Source organism: Mercurialis annua, linkage group LG5 (assembly GCF_937616625.2).
Source record: "Mercurialis annua linkage group LG5, ddMerAnnu1.2, whole genome shotgun sequence".
NCBI lineage: Eukaryota > Viridiplantae > Streptophyta > Magnoliopsida > Malpighiales > Euphorbiaceae > Mercurialis > Mercurialis annua.
The window spans coordinates 42599746-42613368 of NC_065574.1; the positions used below are offsets into that span (position 1 = coordinate 42599746).

A 13623-nucleotide genomic window follows, 5' to 3' on the forward strand; every position below is an offset into this window, starting at 1 on the left:
GTGGTACGACTTTTATATTATTATACCTTGGTATGTTACATTGGATTATTTATTATATGAGGCATGTTTCGTAGTTTCGAATTGCTATTAAGTAGTTATATTAGAACTGCTATATAAGTTGTTAGACCTAGGCTGAAGTCTCGGTTGCCCCCGAGCATTGGTTTTCTTGCAGGTTATATTGAATATAAGATTTTCTGCAAGGCTTGCTACGGGTTTCAGTACGACCATACCCATACCCTAGCGCCGGTCGCGATCCATGAAATTGGGTCGTAACAGATTATTATCTCACGACAATTTAAATAGACATTCTTTAGTCTAAGTCCTTATTATTTTAACTTCATCCGACGTTCTCAATTTTAATTCTCACAATTATGTCACATGACACTATACTTGGTACTTTTAAAAGTACGGGGCATTACAGTAACACTGTTACTATCTATATTTTGTATCAAACTATGGTGTGATATATATTTTTGTTCATACTATATTTTATCCATTATGGAAATTGATGTTTAGAGTTTCATCTAGATCAGTTGTCTAGCTGCATTAAAAAATGTTTACATGTAATTTTTGTTTTATTAATGTTCTTAAGTAATTTTATAGAGTCACTCAATATTGACCCCTTTAATGCTTCCCCTTTATAGGTAAATAGTGGTTTGACGTGACCAAGTTTTCAGTCCTTGCTTCAGAAGTCGTTTTTGTGTAATGTCACTATGGAGCTGAGTATTTCAGTCTATCCGACAATAGTTCATTTTGAATGTTTACGGTAGTTCATTTTGAATGTTTACTCTAATCGAATTGTTGTTACTGTATATTGTTTTGAAAGGTTGCGCGTTTATAGAAACCGTTCTTACCAGCAATTTGATATGTTAAACTGGCTTGACTGTTTTGAACAGTATTTGAAATAGGGCGATTACGTTATGAAATTTTTGTTCATGCCCTAGTTTCTAGAAGTACAATAAACATTTTTGTGATAACGTCTGAATAAAGGTTTTTAAAATTTTTCTGGAAAGAAGATGAGAACCTTTTTGTTATTTTAAAACGCAAAAACTTTATAGAGGTTTCTAGGCTTGCTACAGGTTTTGGAACTATCATTTCCGTTTCCTAGCGCCGGTCTCGACTCGAGATTTCGGTTCATGACACGTATATAGTGAAAGTTATCTTAATTATTGGATTATAACGTTTAAGTTTGAAAGATATTATTCGCTAAAGTGGGTTTGAAGGGACTGAGAGTTATCATGAAACATTGCCTTGTTTCATATCCATTGTCCATTAATTATTGTGATATGGTTTCCTATTTTCCATTTGTCCTTGCGAATCGATACTAGCAGTTGTAACGTTTAATCTGAATCTCGATGTTGATTGTTATTTCTACTGATTTTATTAGTTTGTTGCTTGTTATACATGTTATGGACTGATCTAACATGTTTGAGGTTGTTTATGAATTTTGTAGATTAGTATGTGGATTCAAATCTATTAAGTGTGGCTTAATCCGAAATTGCGCAATGATTTTGATTTGTTAACTGTTGGTTTAATACAAACGTTTACTGGATGTTCATGATTGATTTATCTTTTTAACATTGATTATGGTTTGTTGTATTCGATTCACGTTTGATTGAAACCAAATAGTTCTAAGTGATGTTATGCCATGCCATGTTTCGTTTTGATTGATAACATGTTAAATGGTTTGGTGTTATTGTTGCTTGGCATGAGCATGTTTAGTGTTTAGATCACATACTAGGGTGTTGTAATGCTTGTGTTAGCCTATTTGAGCATGTTCGTCCTTTGGGGACTTTTATCGAACACCTTGTGGGCATGTTGTTGATATTGGATTGTTGAGGTTATATTGAGTTTCTTTGCTTTCAAATTGATATATGGTTTATCGAATGATTTTCCGGACTTTAAAATTTGGTTTACATTTTGTGAAACGTTGGTTTGTGTTAGACTTGGGTCGCCCAATTTGTGAGTATAGGTTTGGCAATTGCGATAACTCGGCTAACTACCACTTTAATTTTAACTTGGTTTTAATGATTTAAATAAGTTATTTGAAATGTTTTTTCCGGATTATGTTTTCAAAATGGGAACTCAATTAGACTTGACGACTTTGGCATTTGACTGAGTATGTACGATTACTCTATGTTGGTTTTATGCTTTGGCTTGTTTAATGATTGTGCCAGTCCTATGTGGTGTCTAGTACTCTTTAAGGCTAAGGGTTGATTTTGATATTTATTTATGCTTTGTTCTTAGACACATCAGAGTTAAACCAGGTTTAGTTGCTTGCTAGGCTTTTCCTAGGGATACACAAGCAGTGAGTTTATATTTACTATTTAACGGTTTATTAAGTAAATTGTATATTTTGCTATATATATTATATACGCATGTTTTACAAATGTTTTCGAATCATTATAGTTTTGGTTGGAACAGGCAACACGATGGGCATCATCGGGACTGCGTGCGCACCGGTAAGATCTTGGTATTATAGTTGGGGTTTGAGATATGTCGCGCTTTAATAAAAGCGCTGGTAGCAGATGCGTATCCTGGGACTCACCTGTGTTTATATGTTGAGTGACGGTCGGGGATCGGTTATGGAGATACGTCTCACCGACACGACACTTGGATTATTAGATATATATTTGTAGACTAGGATTTCGATACTTATCTGTAATTATAGAATGTGTTTAAAGACTTTTAAAGAGATTCCACTTATTAAATGTAAATAGTAGTATGAACTCATCTCAGTATATCTGACCCCGTTGTTTTTCCATTTTCCAGGTTTATGTTTTGTGCGCTCTGAGTGACTTCCATTTTCATTATTCCACGGAGGTATATTTTTATTTAATAAAGATGGTGAACTTTTAAAATATTAGACCGCAGTAGTATTCGCATTGTTGTCTTTATTATTTTTAGATTTATTATTTGTCGGATTGGTCCAAATGTTATATTGTTGTTGGCATGATATTTACATTGGTTTTGTATATTTATATATATGCCATGGTGTTGAAGTCTCGGAGTTGTGCTGAGCATTATTCTATGTTTGTTGATTTAACTATTAAACTAAAGTTGGAGTCTCAGTTACCCCCGAGCGTTGGTTTTATGCAAATTATTTGTGTTATTTATGTTTGAATGTTTTATTTTCAAGACTAGATACGGGTTTTGAAGCTACCATTTCTATTCCCTAGCGCCGGTCACAATCTATGAAATTAGGTCGTGAAAGATACCATGAATGATATTCATACTGATTTAAAAATGTATAAGGATTAGAAGGATGAGTATAGGTATTAAAATTGTGAATAAGAAGTAACAAAGTTTTGGAATAGTTAGAGAATCATAACGAGTATTGAAGTGACATGTGCAAGTGAAAGGTGTATTGAGATATAGTAAAGGTGGATTTTGGAGAATGTCTTCAACTATTATAGGTAGTAATGAAAGGTTGTGCATTCTATGATAGAGATGCTATTTGTATGATGTGATCGGTGAGATTTTTATAGATTAAAGTGAATTGAATCTCAGGCATAGAAAGTGATTGAAAATCATTTCTAAGCCATGATTACACTACATATATATTCCGCAAAGATTAATATTATAGCAAGTGTGATGAGTTTTGGGATAATCTCGCGCATGATGAAATAGAATTACATGGATTCTTAACTTGGAAATTTCATTGTTTCCCAGAGAAATAAAGTTATTAAGGTAATACTTTTCGGTAATGAAATTGTTGTGCTAAGGATACGAAAGATACTGCAATTAGAGTTTGGTGAATGAAGGAAAAGGATATACGTGTAGACGAATCCTGAAAAGGATTTGAAAACAAAAGAATTTAGAAAATGATAAAAGAACAGATAGTAAAATGAGGAATGAAGTACAATTGTGAGAATGTAAAGTAAAAAAAAAGGAAAGTTATTTGAGTGATATGTTTCATGTACTTTGGTAGATTCAGATTTGGAGAATAACTAACAACAATTTCTGATATTAGTTGAGTGAGAATTCAATTAGAATTTGAACCCAAGTAGGGAAGTTAAAATGATATGATTTTTATCGGTTAGAAAGAAATACAAGTGAAATGAATATGAAAAGCATAAGACGATTTATAAATTGCATAGATATAACGTGCGAACGAGATAAGTGAACAAGAGGAACGTTCGATATCAAAAATGAGATTTTAATTAGGAAGATTACAAAGTATAAGAACATGTGATTTAAAAGAATAAAACAAGTATATGAGTGATTACAAGATATAAAATAAAATAAGTGCAAATGGAAATGTGACGTTGGATAAGATGGACGGTGACGATATGGATTTCTTGTGAGATTATGTAGAAACAGTTAACAATTGTGTGGTGAACAAGATGTACAGGTCTAATAGAATAAAGTGTGAAACAAGTGGAATAAATCGTAAGGATTTTATTATTAAACCTACAGTAAACAAAATTTTGATCGTATAATAAGGATAAGAAAGTTTCAAAAAGATTTGATTGTTTAATGGAGGATGTAGATATTAAAATTGTGGGATGAACAAAATATTAAAATGAGGAAGTATGTAAAGTGACGAATGTTGTTGAAGATAAAAGGACGTAAATATGAGACGTTGTGAAGTGTATGAAATTAAAAAAGAATAAGGTAAATATATGCAGATGTAGGGAATCGAGAACGGTAACGTAAGGAAGAGTTACCATAAAAGTAAAAGAAGATAAGGTGTCGGAGTAGCGCAGTGAAAACGTGAAAAGTCCAGTAATTGAAGGTGTTGGAAAATATTTAAATTGCATACGAGTTAGTTGCAATTTGAGGATGAAGTGTTTATGTGGAGAAGAATGTAATACCGCATAATCTAGTGACATTAGAAATCGTTAAATGACATAAGTTCCGTCAATATTCCGACGAAAATGTGTAGTTTTTGACATATGTGTCGTAGTCGATGATTGGTTGAAGTGCGAGTCATATTATGGTATATGTGGTCAAATATATGTTATTTAACATTAGGAAATTTTGAATTGGTTTGGGAACCAATTCCATGTATTTAGTTAAGAATAGTCAAGTTTCGGGTACGTATTTCCTGAAAACTGACATAGTTTGGTAAAATTCAATCTCTTAACTAAACTGTTGGATCGGACTCATTTTGAGATATGTTGGGCCTAAGAGATTTATATAATATTTGAATGGCTGGAGCGTCGTTTGGAGGTCCAGACGATCGTCTATGTTTGTCAGACAATCGCTTGAAACTACAAGCTATTTTTGATGGGTTTCCTCTCACTAGGGTTGCTATATCTCTCTAGAAAACCCTAGAAATCCATACATAGGCTGTAGATGATGATCAAGTCATAGAAACCTCTTCTCCATCATCTTCTAGCAAACAAATTCAACTTGCATGTTGAATTAAAAATAGGAAATTGAAGGATTATGGGGTTCTTGATCTAGAACTCTCAAAGCTCTTAATTTCTTCATTTCTTAAGGGTTTTGGCTGTTATTTGGAGAAGTGCTTCAAAAGGGTGAGCTTCTTAAACTCTTTAATTGTTTAATTATTGAGTGATTAATTTTGGAGTTGAATTGTTTAATAGATTTTAGTGTATTTTGTAAGATTTTGGAGGATCAAACTTTAAAATTCATATGCATGTGTAATAAGATGATTGATGCTTTGTTTAAACTAAACATGCATGATTAATTAAAAGTTTGGATGATTAATTTGGTGTTTAATCATTTATGGGCCAATTAAAATAAATTTAATGGTTAAAATGTGAAAATATGAGAATTTTGAATATGGAAGTTCATGAGTTTGCATGTCAATTTGAACATAAATTATTCGGTGAGGTAAAATTGAAAAGATTTAATTTGAACATAAATTATTCGGTGTGCGCTCTGGAAAAAAAAGGAATAGTATTTTCCGATGTCTTATAAAAGTGAGTTTTAGACATCGACGTTTGAAAAGAATTGATTATATTGAATCAAGTTCCACAGTAAGAACCAGGCTGGTATGAATGGACTATACCGGCAGGTCACGAAAATGGACGCCATTACCGTTAAGCAATGAATAAAGTACTCAGCCGACGAAAGACGGGAAACCATATGTAAGGAGAAAAGATTGAGATTTTGAAAAGGAGTTAATTTAAAAGGTTTGTTGATTTGAAAAGAGTTTTACGGAGCTTGAAAACCCGGTAATTATTTTTAAATGTGAAATAATAAAATAATGAATGAACGAACGATCGGTATGATTAATTGGTTGTGTGTTCAACATGTTATGTAATTGATTGTATAAGTGAGTGAAGTCTCTATGTGTATCCTAAAGTTAGGAATTCATGTTTTTAAAAGTACAAATATTAATTCGTCTTTACTTGACAGATTTGTTGTATTCCGAAGAGTTGGGGTCCAAACTTTCAAGAGTTCGTATCGCTAGGAGGAGGTGCACGATTTGTGAGTTGTGCTTTACTTTTTGGCGTTAATCATATAAATTATTCTACAAAAGATAAGAATTGCTTGAAAAGGAATATATTGTATATGTTTTGAAATGCCTATACAGTACCGAAAAAACAAGCTTACCTATTGGGCGACAATAGGACTGCGTGTACACCAGTAACATCCGTAAGTATGGGTTGAGTTAGAGTTAAGTTGTGAGATATTCGAGTTAACGGCTGATGGTTAAACGCCCTGGTCAAAGGTGACAATAGTGAGTTGTGTAACCACGATTAAGAAAGTCATGCGGCACTAGTCGAAACCCCGGTCCAATGTGACGCCAGAGAATGTGTCCCCAGTCTATTTTGTTAATGGCAGAGGTGGAATTCCCGATTATAAGTAGCAGCAGTGGTTGAATCCTTGATTAACATAAGGATTATGAAATAATAAATTAATGTGGTTGAGTTGGAATACTCGTGAAATGAGAATTAGGAACCAATGAATAATATATGTATATAAATTATGAACAAGGGTTTTGTCTGGTTTTCACTATTTGGTTATGCCGTATATGTATTTTTTTAATGTTTATTTGTGAATGTACAAACTCAGCAGTTTTAACTGACATTTTAAAGTTGAACCATTTTCAGGGTTGGTTAACGAGTTTTTGAAGATATATGAAGAATTTTCTTGTTCTTGGAGGTATACAAATTTTGGAATCAAACATTCGTACAATTATTCTACTCTAGTAGATCTACAGTAGGTAGTAATAGCCGGTGACGACAATATTTTGGTATAGATGATGTCGGAGAACAGTCGAGTCTGACCATATTATGAGTTGTTGTGGTCTCTATTGTATGTAATGTACATGTTGTAAGATTGTGATACTGCTATATGTTTATGTTTGTTGATATAGCATAAGGTACGCCCATTGATGTGGAATCAGGGTTAAAAGAAAATAGTTTGTCATGCTAATATAGCATAATGAAATGAAAGGCATGTTAACTAACATAAGATAAAGATACGCATTTGTTAATAAAATGACATGGTGGAACATAGAATGGCATAAGGGAAAGAGAAAAAGATATGTATGCTAAAATGGTGGAATATATTATGCTTTGTTGCGAATGCGATAGAAAATTAGGCTTGCTATTGGTTTCGGAGCAGCCATTCTTGTTCCCTAGCGCCGGTCGCGACTAATGAATTTGGATCGTGACATCCATATTTATCTAATCCTATGTGATCCGGTCATTGCTTCATAGGCGAATCCATATAGACTTGGTTTTATGTGGGAGGGTCTCATAAGACTTGGCCTCACTAGTATGAGTTAGACTCGATCTATAATTTGATCTTGTCTTTACTTTATTCTTCAGCGAGTCCTGAAATTTGCTTCGGTAGGTGAATCTTATAAAACTCGGCTCATCATATTTAGGATGTGGAATTGAGTTTCCACCAATAACTCATAAGAGTTTGTTTTTAGAGTTAAAGTTTTTATCTTATTAGTTTTGTCCTCTATCATTAGTCCAAACCAGCATTTGACCATGCACCGGGTCTTTTATATTTATATTATCTAGAACCAACAAATTCAAATTAATTAAATATAAACAGAAAAATTAAAATTAAACCAAACAAGCGATAAACAATATCCAATTATTCCAATCAATACAAACGGTAAACGAAATTTAAATTTGTGGAGTTTCAACTCATTTTTTTAATTTATTTTATTAAAAAAATCTATATTTATTTTTTCAAATAATTTTAGAAGGCAAAGGAACATGCTGACAGTATTCCGCTAAAGCCCACAAGGGAAAAGTATTTCGGTACAAGCCATAGTGCAGAATACAGTTGCTCAAGACTGTTCCTGTTATTTCCTGCCATAAACAAAATAAATGTTAACACTTCTCAAACTAAAACTTAGATTATAGAAAATTTTTTGCAACTTAAATTGTAAATATTAGGATTAATTACATAAAACATCGCGATCTTTTCACGTAATTTCATTTTAAACATGACTTTTAAACGTTTGCATTTAAAGACACGACCTTTCATTTTTTTCAAATCCATCATTTTAATATTTTTTTGTTACTTCACTAAGATATTAATGAAAGACCTAAATTATAAACCGACACCAAATCTTGTTATCTTTCAGTAAGATTTGTAACAAAATGAAATGTGTCTTTAAATACCAACTTTTAATAGTCGTGTTTAAAATGAAACTATGTGTAAAAGTCGTGTTTTTTTATGTAGTTAACTTTAAAACTTATAATATATATCTAATAAAAATAATTTAATGTAATTAGGCTCATAGATAAATTAATAGTTAGTAATTATTTTTATCAGTTAACTTTAATAAATTTATTCAGTATTTTTTTAGCAATCATCATTTCTTTTAATAAGTTCATTTAATATATTTTTTTATCAATCATTTTTAATAAATTAATTTGATATATATTCTTTTAATAAAAAATTCCGATTTTCAAACACACGATGTTTTCTCTTTCTAAAACTTTAACCCAAACTCTAGCCAAAATCATTCTTCTACCCTAGTCCATGTTGCCAAGCTACCAAACCTAACCTAAACAACTTCATGACCTGAAGATTTACTATCATCGCAGCCCAATAGGATTTGAAAAAATTTATCCTCCAAAAAAACAGAAGAAAAAGCCGCAGCTTGAGACTCAGAAAGACAATGCACCAACAAATTATCTAGAGAAAAATAAAATATAGATTGCCTTTTGTATAACTTCTTGTAAAACAAAAAAGCATGCTCTTTGAAATCACTAGGAGAATCATAAGTAATATTGCCAACCAAAATCTCAGAGATCAAATTGTTCCTAGTATGAACTGAAATAATGGAATGAAAGAATTTAAGATTTTTGTCCCCAAATAAATTCCAATTCATGGACTCCCATAATCAAAATCATACCAGCTAACCGTTTTCTCTCTCCTCTTTTCTCTCTGTGCGCACGTGAGGAAATAACCGTTTTTTTTTTTCACAACGCCGGTGCTAGATGGCGAGGAAAAGAGCTCCGAATAAGACGGTTACGGCGGCTAAGGCTTCTCCGATCTGCCCTGAGGATGGAATTCAAGTAAGTGAATCATCTCCTTTAATCTCTGAGGTTGACATTGTTGGGAAACTAGGGTTTACTGGGATTGAAATTGAAAATAATCTTGGAGAGTCATCTGAGATTATATTGAATGGGAATCAATTAGACTTTGCTACTGAGACTAAGAAGGAAAAACCTGATACTGTAGCCGAAGCTCCTAAAAAATGGAGTAAATTGTTTACTGATAATCGAGCTAGAGCTGAGGATAGTGAATTGAAGTTTGTGTCTCCTGCTGTGAAGAATGGTGAACGCATAGTCAGTTTTAATACTTCAGAAGTTCTAAATGAAGAGTACAAATGGAAGAAATTCTTGATAGGTTGCGTCTATGGGCTAAAACCTATTTTTGAAAGAGTTAATGCGTATGTGAGGAATAGATGGAGTAATCTTGGTCTGTGTAATGTGACTAGGATCAATGCTTCTATGTTTCTTTTTGAATTTGAATCAGAGGAGGACTGTAACATGATCCTTGGGGCTGGACCTTATACTTTTGATCAGAGACCACTGATGCTCAAGAAATGGCAACCTCGCATGGTCATGGACCCATCTGCAATAAAAGCTATTCCTATTTTGATTCAATTCCCAGGCCTTCCATGGGAATTCTGGACCAATGAGATTCTTAGTAAACTTGGCAGTTTCTGTGGTATGCCTATGTACTGTGATCAATGTACAATTAACAAGACAAAGCTGGGATTTGCTAGAATTCTGGTTGAAATGGAGATTGCAGGACCTTTTCCAGATCATGTAGTCCTTCAGGATGAATTAGGAAGATCCTTCTATCAAAGGATTGACTATGAATGGAGACCCCATATCTGTGAAAATTGCAAAGCTATTGGTCATTCAAAAGCCAACTGCAGAGTTATTACAAAGACAGAAAAAACAGAGGTTATGACAAAGGAGAACAGTGAAGTGAATGAGGAGAACAATGAAGTGAATGAGGAGATAATCACCAAGATCAGTGAGAATAGTGTTATTGAAAAGGTAACCAAAGGCAAACTGGTCCTAAAGTCCAACTCCTTTGAAATTCTATCAAAGAATGAAGAAGACCTAAAGGCTGATATGTCTGGGAAGAAAAGTAAGAGTGTGGGTATCATTGGGGAGGGTAGGAATGGAGGGAATCCTATCAAACCCCGTATGATTGATAAATGTTAGCATCCTGGAATATAAGAGGGCTGAATAACCCTCTTAAACAATCAAAGGTGGTATCTCTGATTAAAATTTTCAAGCTTAGCATTATAGGAATAATGGAAACTAGAGTCAATGTTACTAGTTTTGATAAAACTTGGAAAGAAATGAAAAAAAGAATTCCTTGTTGGGAGGTATGTCACAATTATTCTTGTTCTGATATGGGTAGAATCTATATATTGTATAACAAGGAGGCAGTCAAAATTACCATTCTAAAGACTCATAAACAATTTATCAGTTGTTATGTGGAATTTGAGGATGATGAAGTTTATGTTTCTTTTGTGTATGGTTCCTATATTCCTAATGAGAGAAATTGATCTGTGGTCAAATTTGACTATGCCTGTGTATAAAAATGGAGTAGGTTGGATTGTTCTTGGGGATTTTAATGCAGTGATGTGTAACTCTAACAGAGCTGGTGGTTTAGAGATAGATGAGAGAGCTGCAGGTGAATTTAAAGACTGGGTGGATCTTTCCAATCTGTCTGAGCTGTGTAGTACAGGGCCTCACTATACCTGGTGCAATAATCAACTAGGGGATAGTAGAGTCCTCAGAAAGCTTGATTGGTGTTTTACTAATGACATTTGGAGTTTGAAATGGGAGGATTCCTTCTGCAAAGTGCTGAATCCTGGGGTGTCTGATCATTCCCCACTAGTAGTTCAAAGAATGGCTAGAACCTGTATCAGAAAATCTGTCTTTAGATTTTTCAACATGTGGTGTGATAATCCTAAATTTCTCCCTCTGGTTAACCAAGTCTGGGATACTCATGTCTCTGGCTTCACTATCTTCAAAGTGTACCAGAAACTTAAGATTCTGAGGAAGGAGCTAAGGAAGTTCAACAGATCAGAATATAATGACATTTTTGAGAGGGTGGTGAAGACTAGATTGATGCTTTCCCAACTTCAGGAGAACCTCATTCAGGACCCTTTTAACCCTATTCTCCAGGATGAAGAATGAGCTGTCTGTCATCAGCTTTACAAGTTAATTAGTTCTGAAGAGAACTGCCTCAGACAGAAGTCAAGAGCCAACTGGATCAGACTTGGTGACCAGAACACTAAGTACTTCCACAGGTGTTTTAAAGTGAGAAATAGTAGAAAGAGAATTAATTCTCTTAAACTGAACAATGGTTGTATTTCAGATGATCAAGAGTTAATAAAAAATGATGTTCTTAAGTACTTCCAGGAGTTCCTTGGGACCTCTGATATGTCAAGAACTTTCACTGAGCCTGCTATTTTTGAGGAAGGGAAGGTGCTTACAGAAGAGGATAGAATCCAGTTGGATTTACCAGTCACTATGGATGAGATCAGAAAGTCTTTATTTGACATTGGTGTGGATAAGGCCCCAGGGCCTGATGGCTACAGTAGCATGTTTTTCAAGAAAGCTTGGAGCATAGTTGGTCCAGATATTTCAAAAGCCATTTCTGAGTTCTTCAATTCTGGTAAAATGCTATCTCAACTTAATGCTACTTCTATCACCCTCATCCCTAAAGTAAATGACCCTCAAACCATAAAGGACTATAGACCAATTGCATGTTGCAATGTGATTTATAAGTGTATATCTAAGATTCTTACTAACAGGATGAGAATGGTTTTAGATAAATTGGTGAACCCCTGCCAATCTGCCTTTGTTCCCTCTAGAAACATAGCTGATAACATTCTCTTGGCCCATGAAATTGTTAGAAACTACCACAGAGGTAATAATAACTCTTGTGCTATAAAAGTTGATATCCAAAAGGCTTATGATTCTGTGAACTGGGACTTTATTGAGGAGGTTCTAATAGGTCTTAGATTTCCTAGAAAGTTTATCAGCCTAGTGATGTCCTGCACTAGAAATGTTAAATATTCCATTATGCTCAATGGAGAATCTGTAGGATACTTTGATGGTGGTAGAGGGCTAAGGCAGGGTGACCCCATCTCACCCCTCTTATTTGTGTTGTGTATGGAGTATTTCTCCAGGATGATTGTGAAAAACACTGCTCAGGGGTCAGGTTTCATTTACCATAAGGGATGTAAAAGTACTAAACTGTGCCAATTGTCTTTTGCTGATGACTTATTTCTCTTCTGCATTAGTGATGTGCAGTCTGTGTCCATTATTAAAACAACTTTGATGACCTTTGCTAGTTGTTCTGGCTTGAGTCCTAATCAGGCTAAAAGCTCTATTTTTTTCAATGGAGTAAACAGGGATATTAATAACCAGATCATTAGTATTCTTGGCTTCCAGGAGGGATCCTTCCCTATAAAGTACTTAGGCATTCCCTTAATCTCCTCCAAGCTAGATAAAAGTCACTGTGATAGCCTGATTAATAGGATCACAGCTAGAATTTCCCAATGGTCTAGTAACTGTCTCTCCTATGCTGGTAGACTCCAAATGGTGAATGCAGTCCTGCTAAGCATGCATATATACTGGTGCTCAATCTTTATGCTTCCAGCTTCTATTATCAAGGGGGTTGAAGCAGTTTGTAGAAGATTTTTGTGGCATGGCTCTGATACAACCAAAACTGGAGGCCTTGTTGGCTGGTCAAAGGTCTGTGATAGCAAGGCCACTGGAGGACTAGGAGTTAAGGCTATTAAGAGCTGGAATATTGCTGCTTTGTCAAAGCAGGTTTGGGGCTTAATCACTCTTAAGCCTACCCTTTGGGCAAGATGGGTCAATGCCAATAAATTGAAGAAGCTCAGCTTCTGGGGTATCACTAAACCCTATGACAGTTCTTGGAGTTGGAGGAACCTGCTAAAAATCAGACTTGCTATTAAACCTTTCTTTGTCTACAAGCTTGGAAATGGAGAACAATTTTCATTCTGGTATGACCCTTGGATGGAAGGGAAGAGTATGACTGAAAGATATCCTAATATTAGTATTCTTGATGCTGATATTAATAGAAATGCTGTTGTTAAAGATCTCTGGAGGAATAATCAATGGGCCTTACCTGACCCTATTGATACCATCACCCAAGAAGCTTGGA

General features: G+C 34.3%; 1 protein-coding gene across 2 annotated transcripts in view; it reads right to left on the reverse strand.

Annotated features, from left to right (window-relative positions):
- Positions 1-7972: 7972 nt before the first annotated feature.
- The window catches only part of LOC126681312 (lupeol synthase-like), a 37626-nt gene continuing 31975 nt past the window's right edge, over positions 7973-13623 (reverse strand). For both annotated transcript variants that reach the window (XM_050376848.1, XM_050376838.1), the window contains one exon: positions 7973-8249. In XM_050376848.1, the coding sequence (XP_050232805.1) occupies positions 8127-8249 (123 nt within the window). In that variant the 3' untranslated portion in view covers positions 7973-8126. The remainder of the gene's footprint in view (positions 8250-13623) is intronic.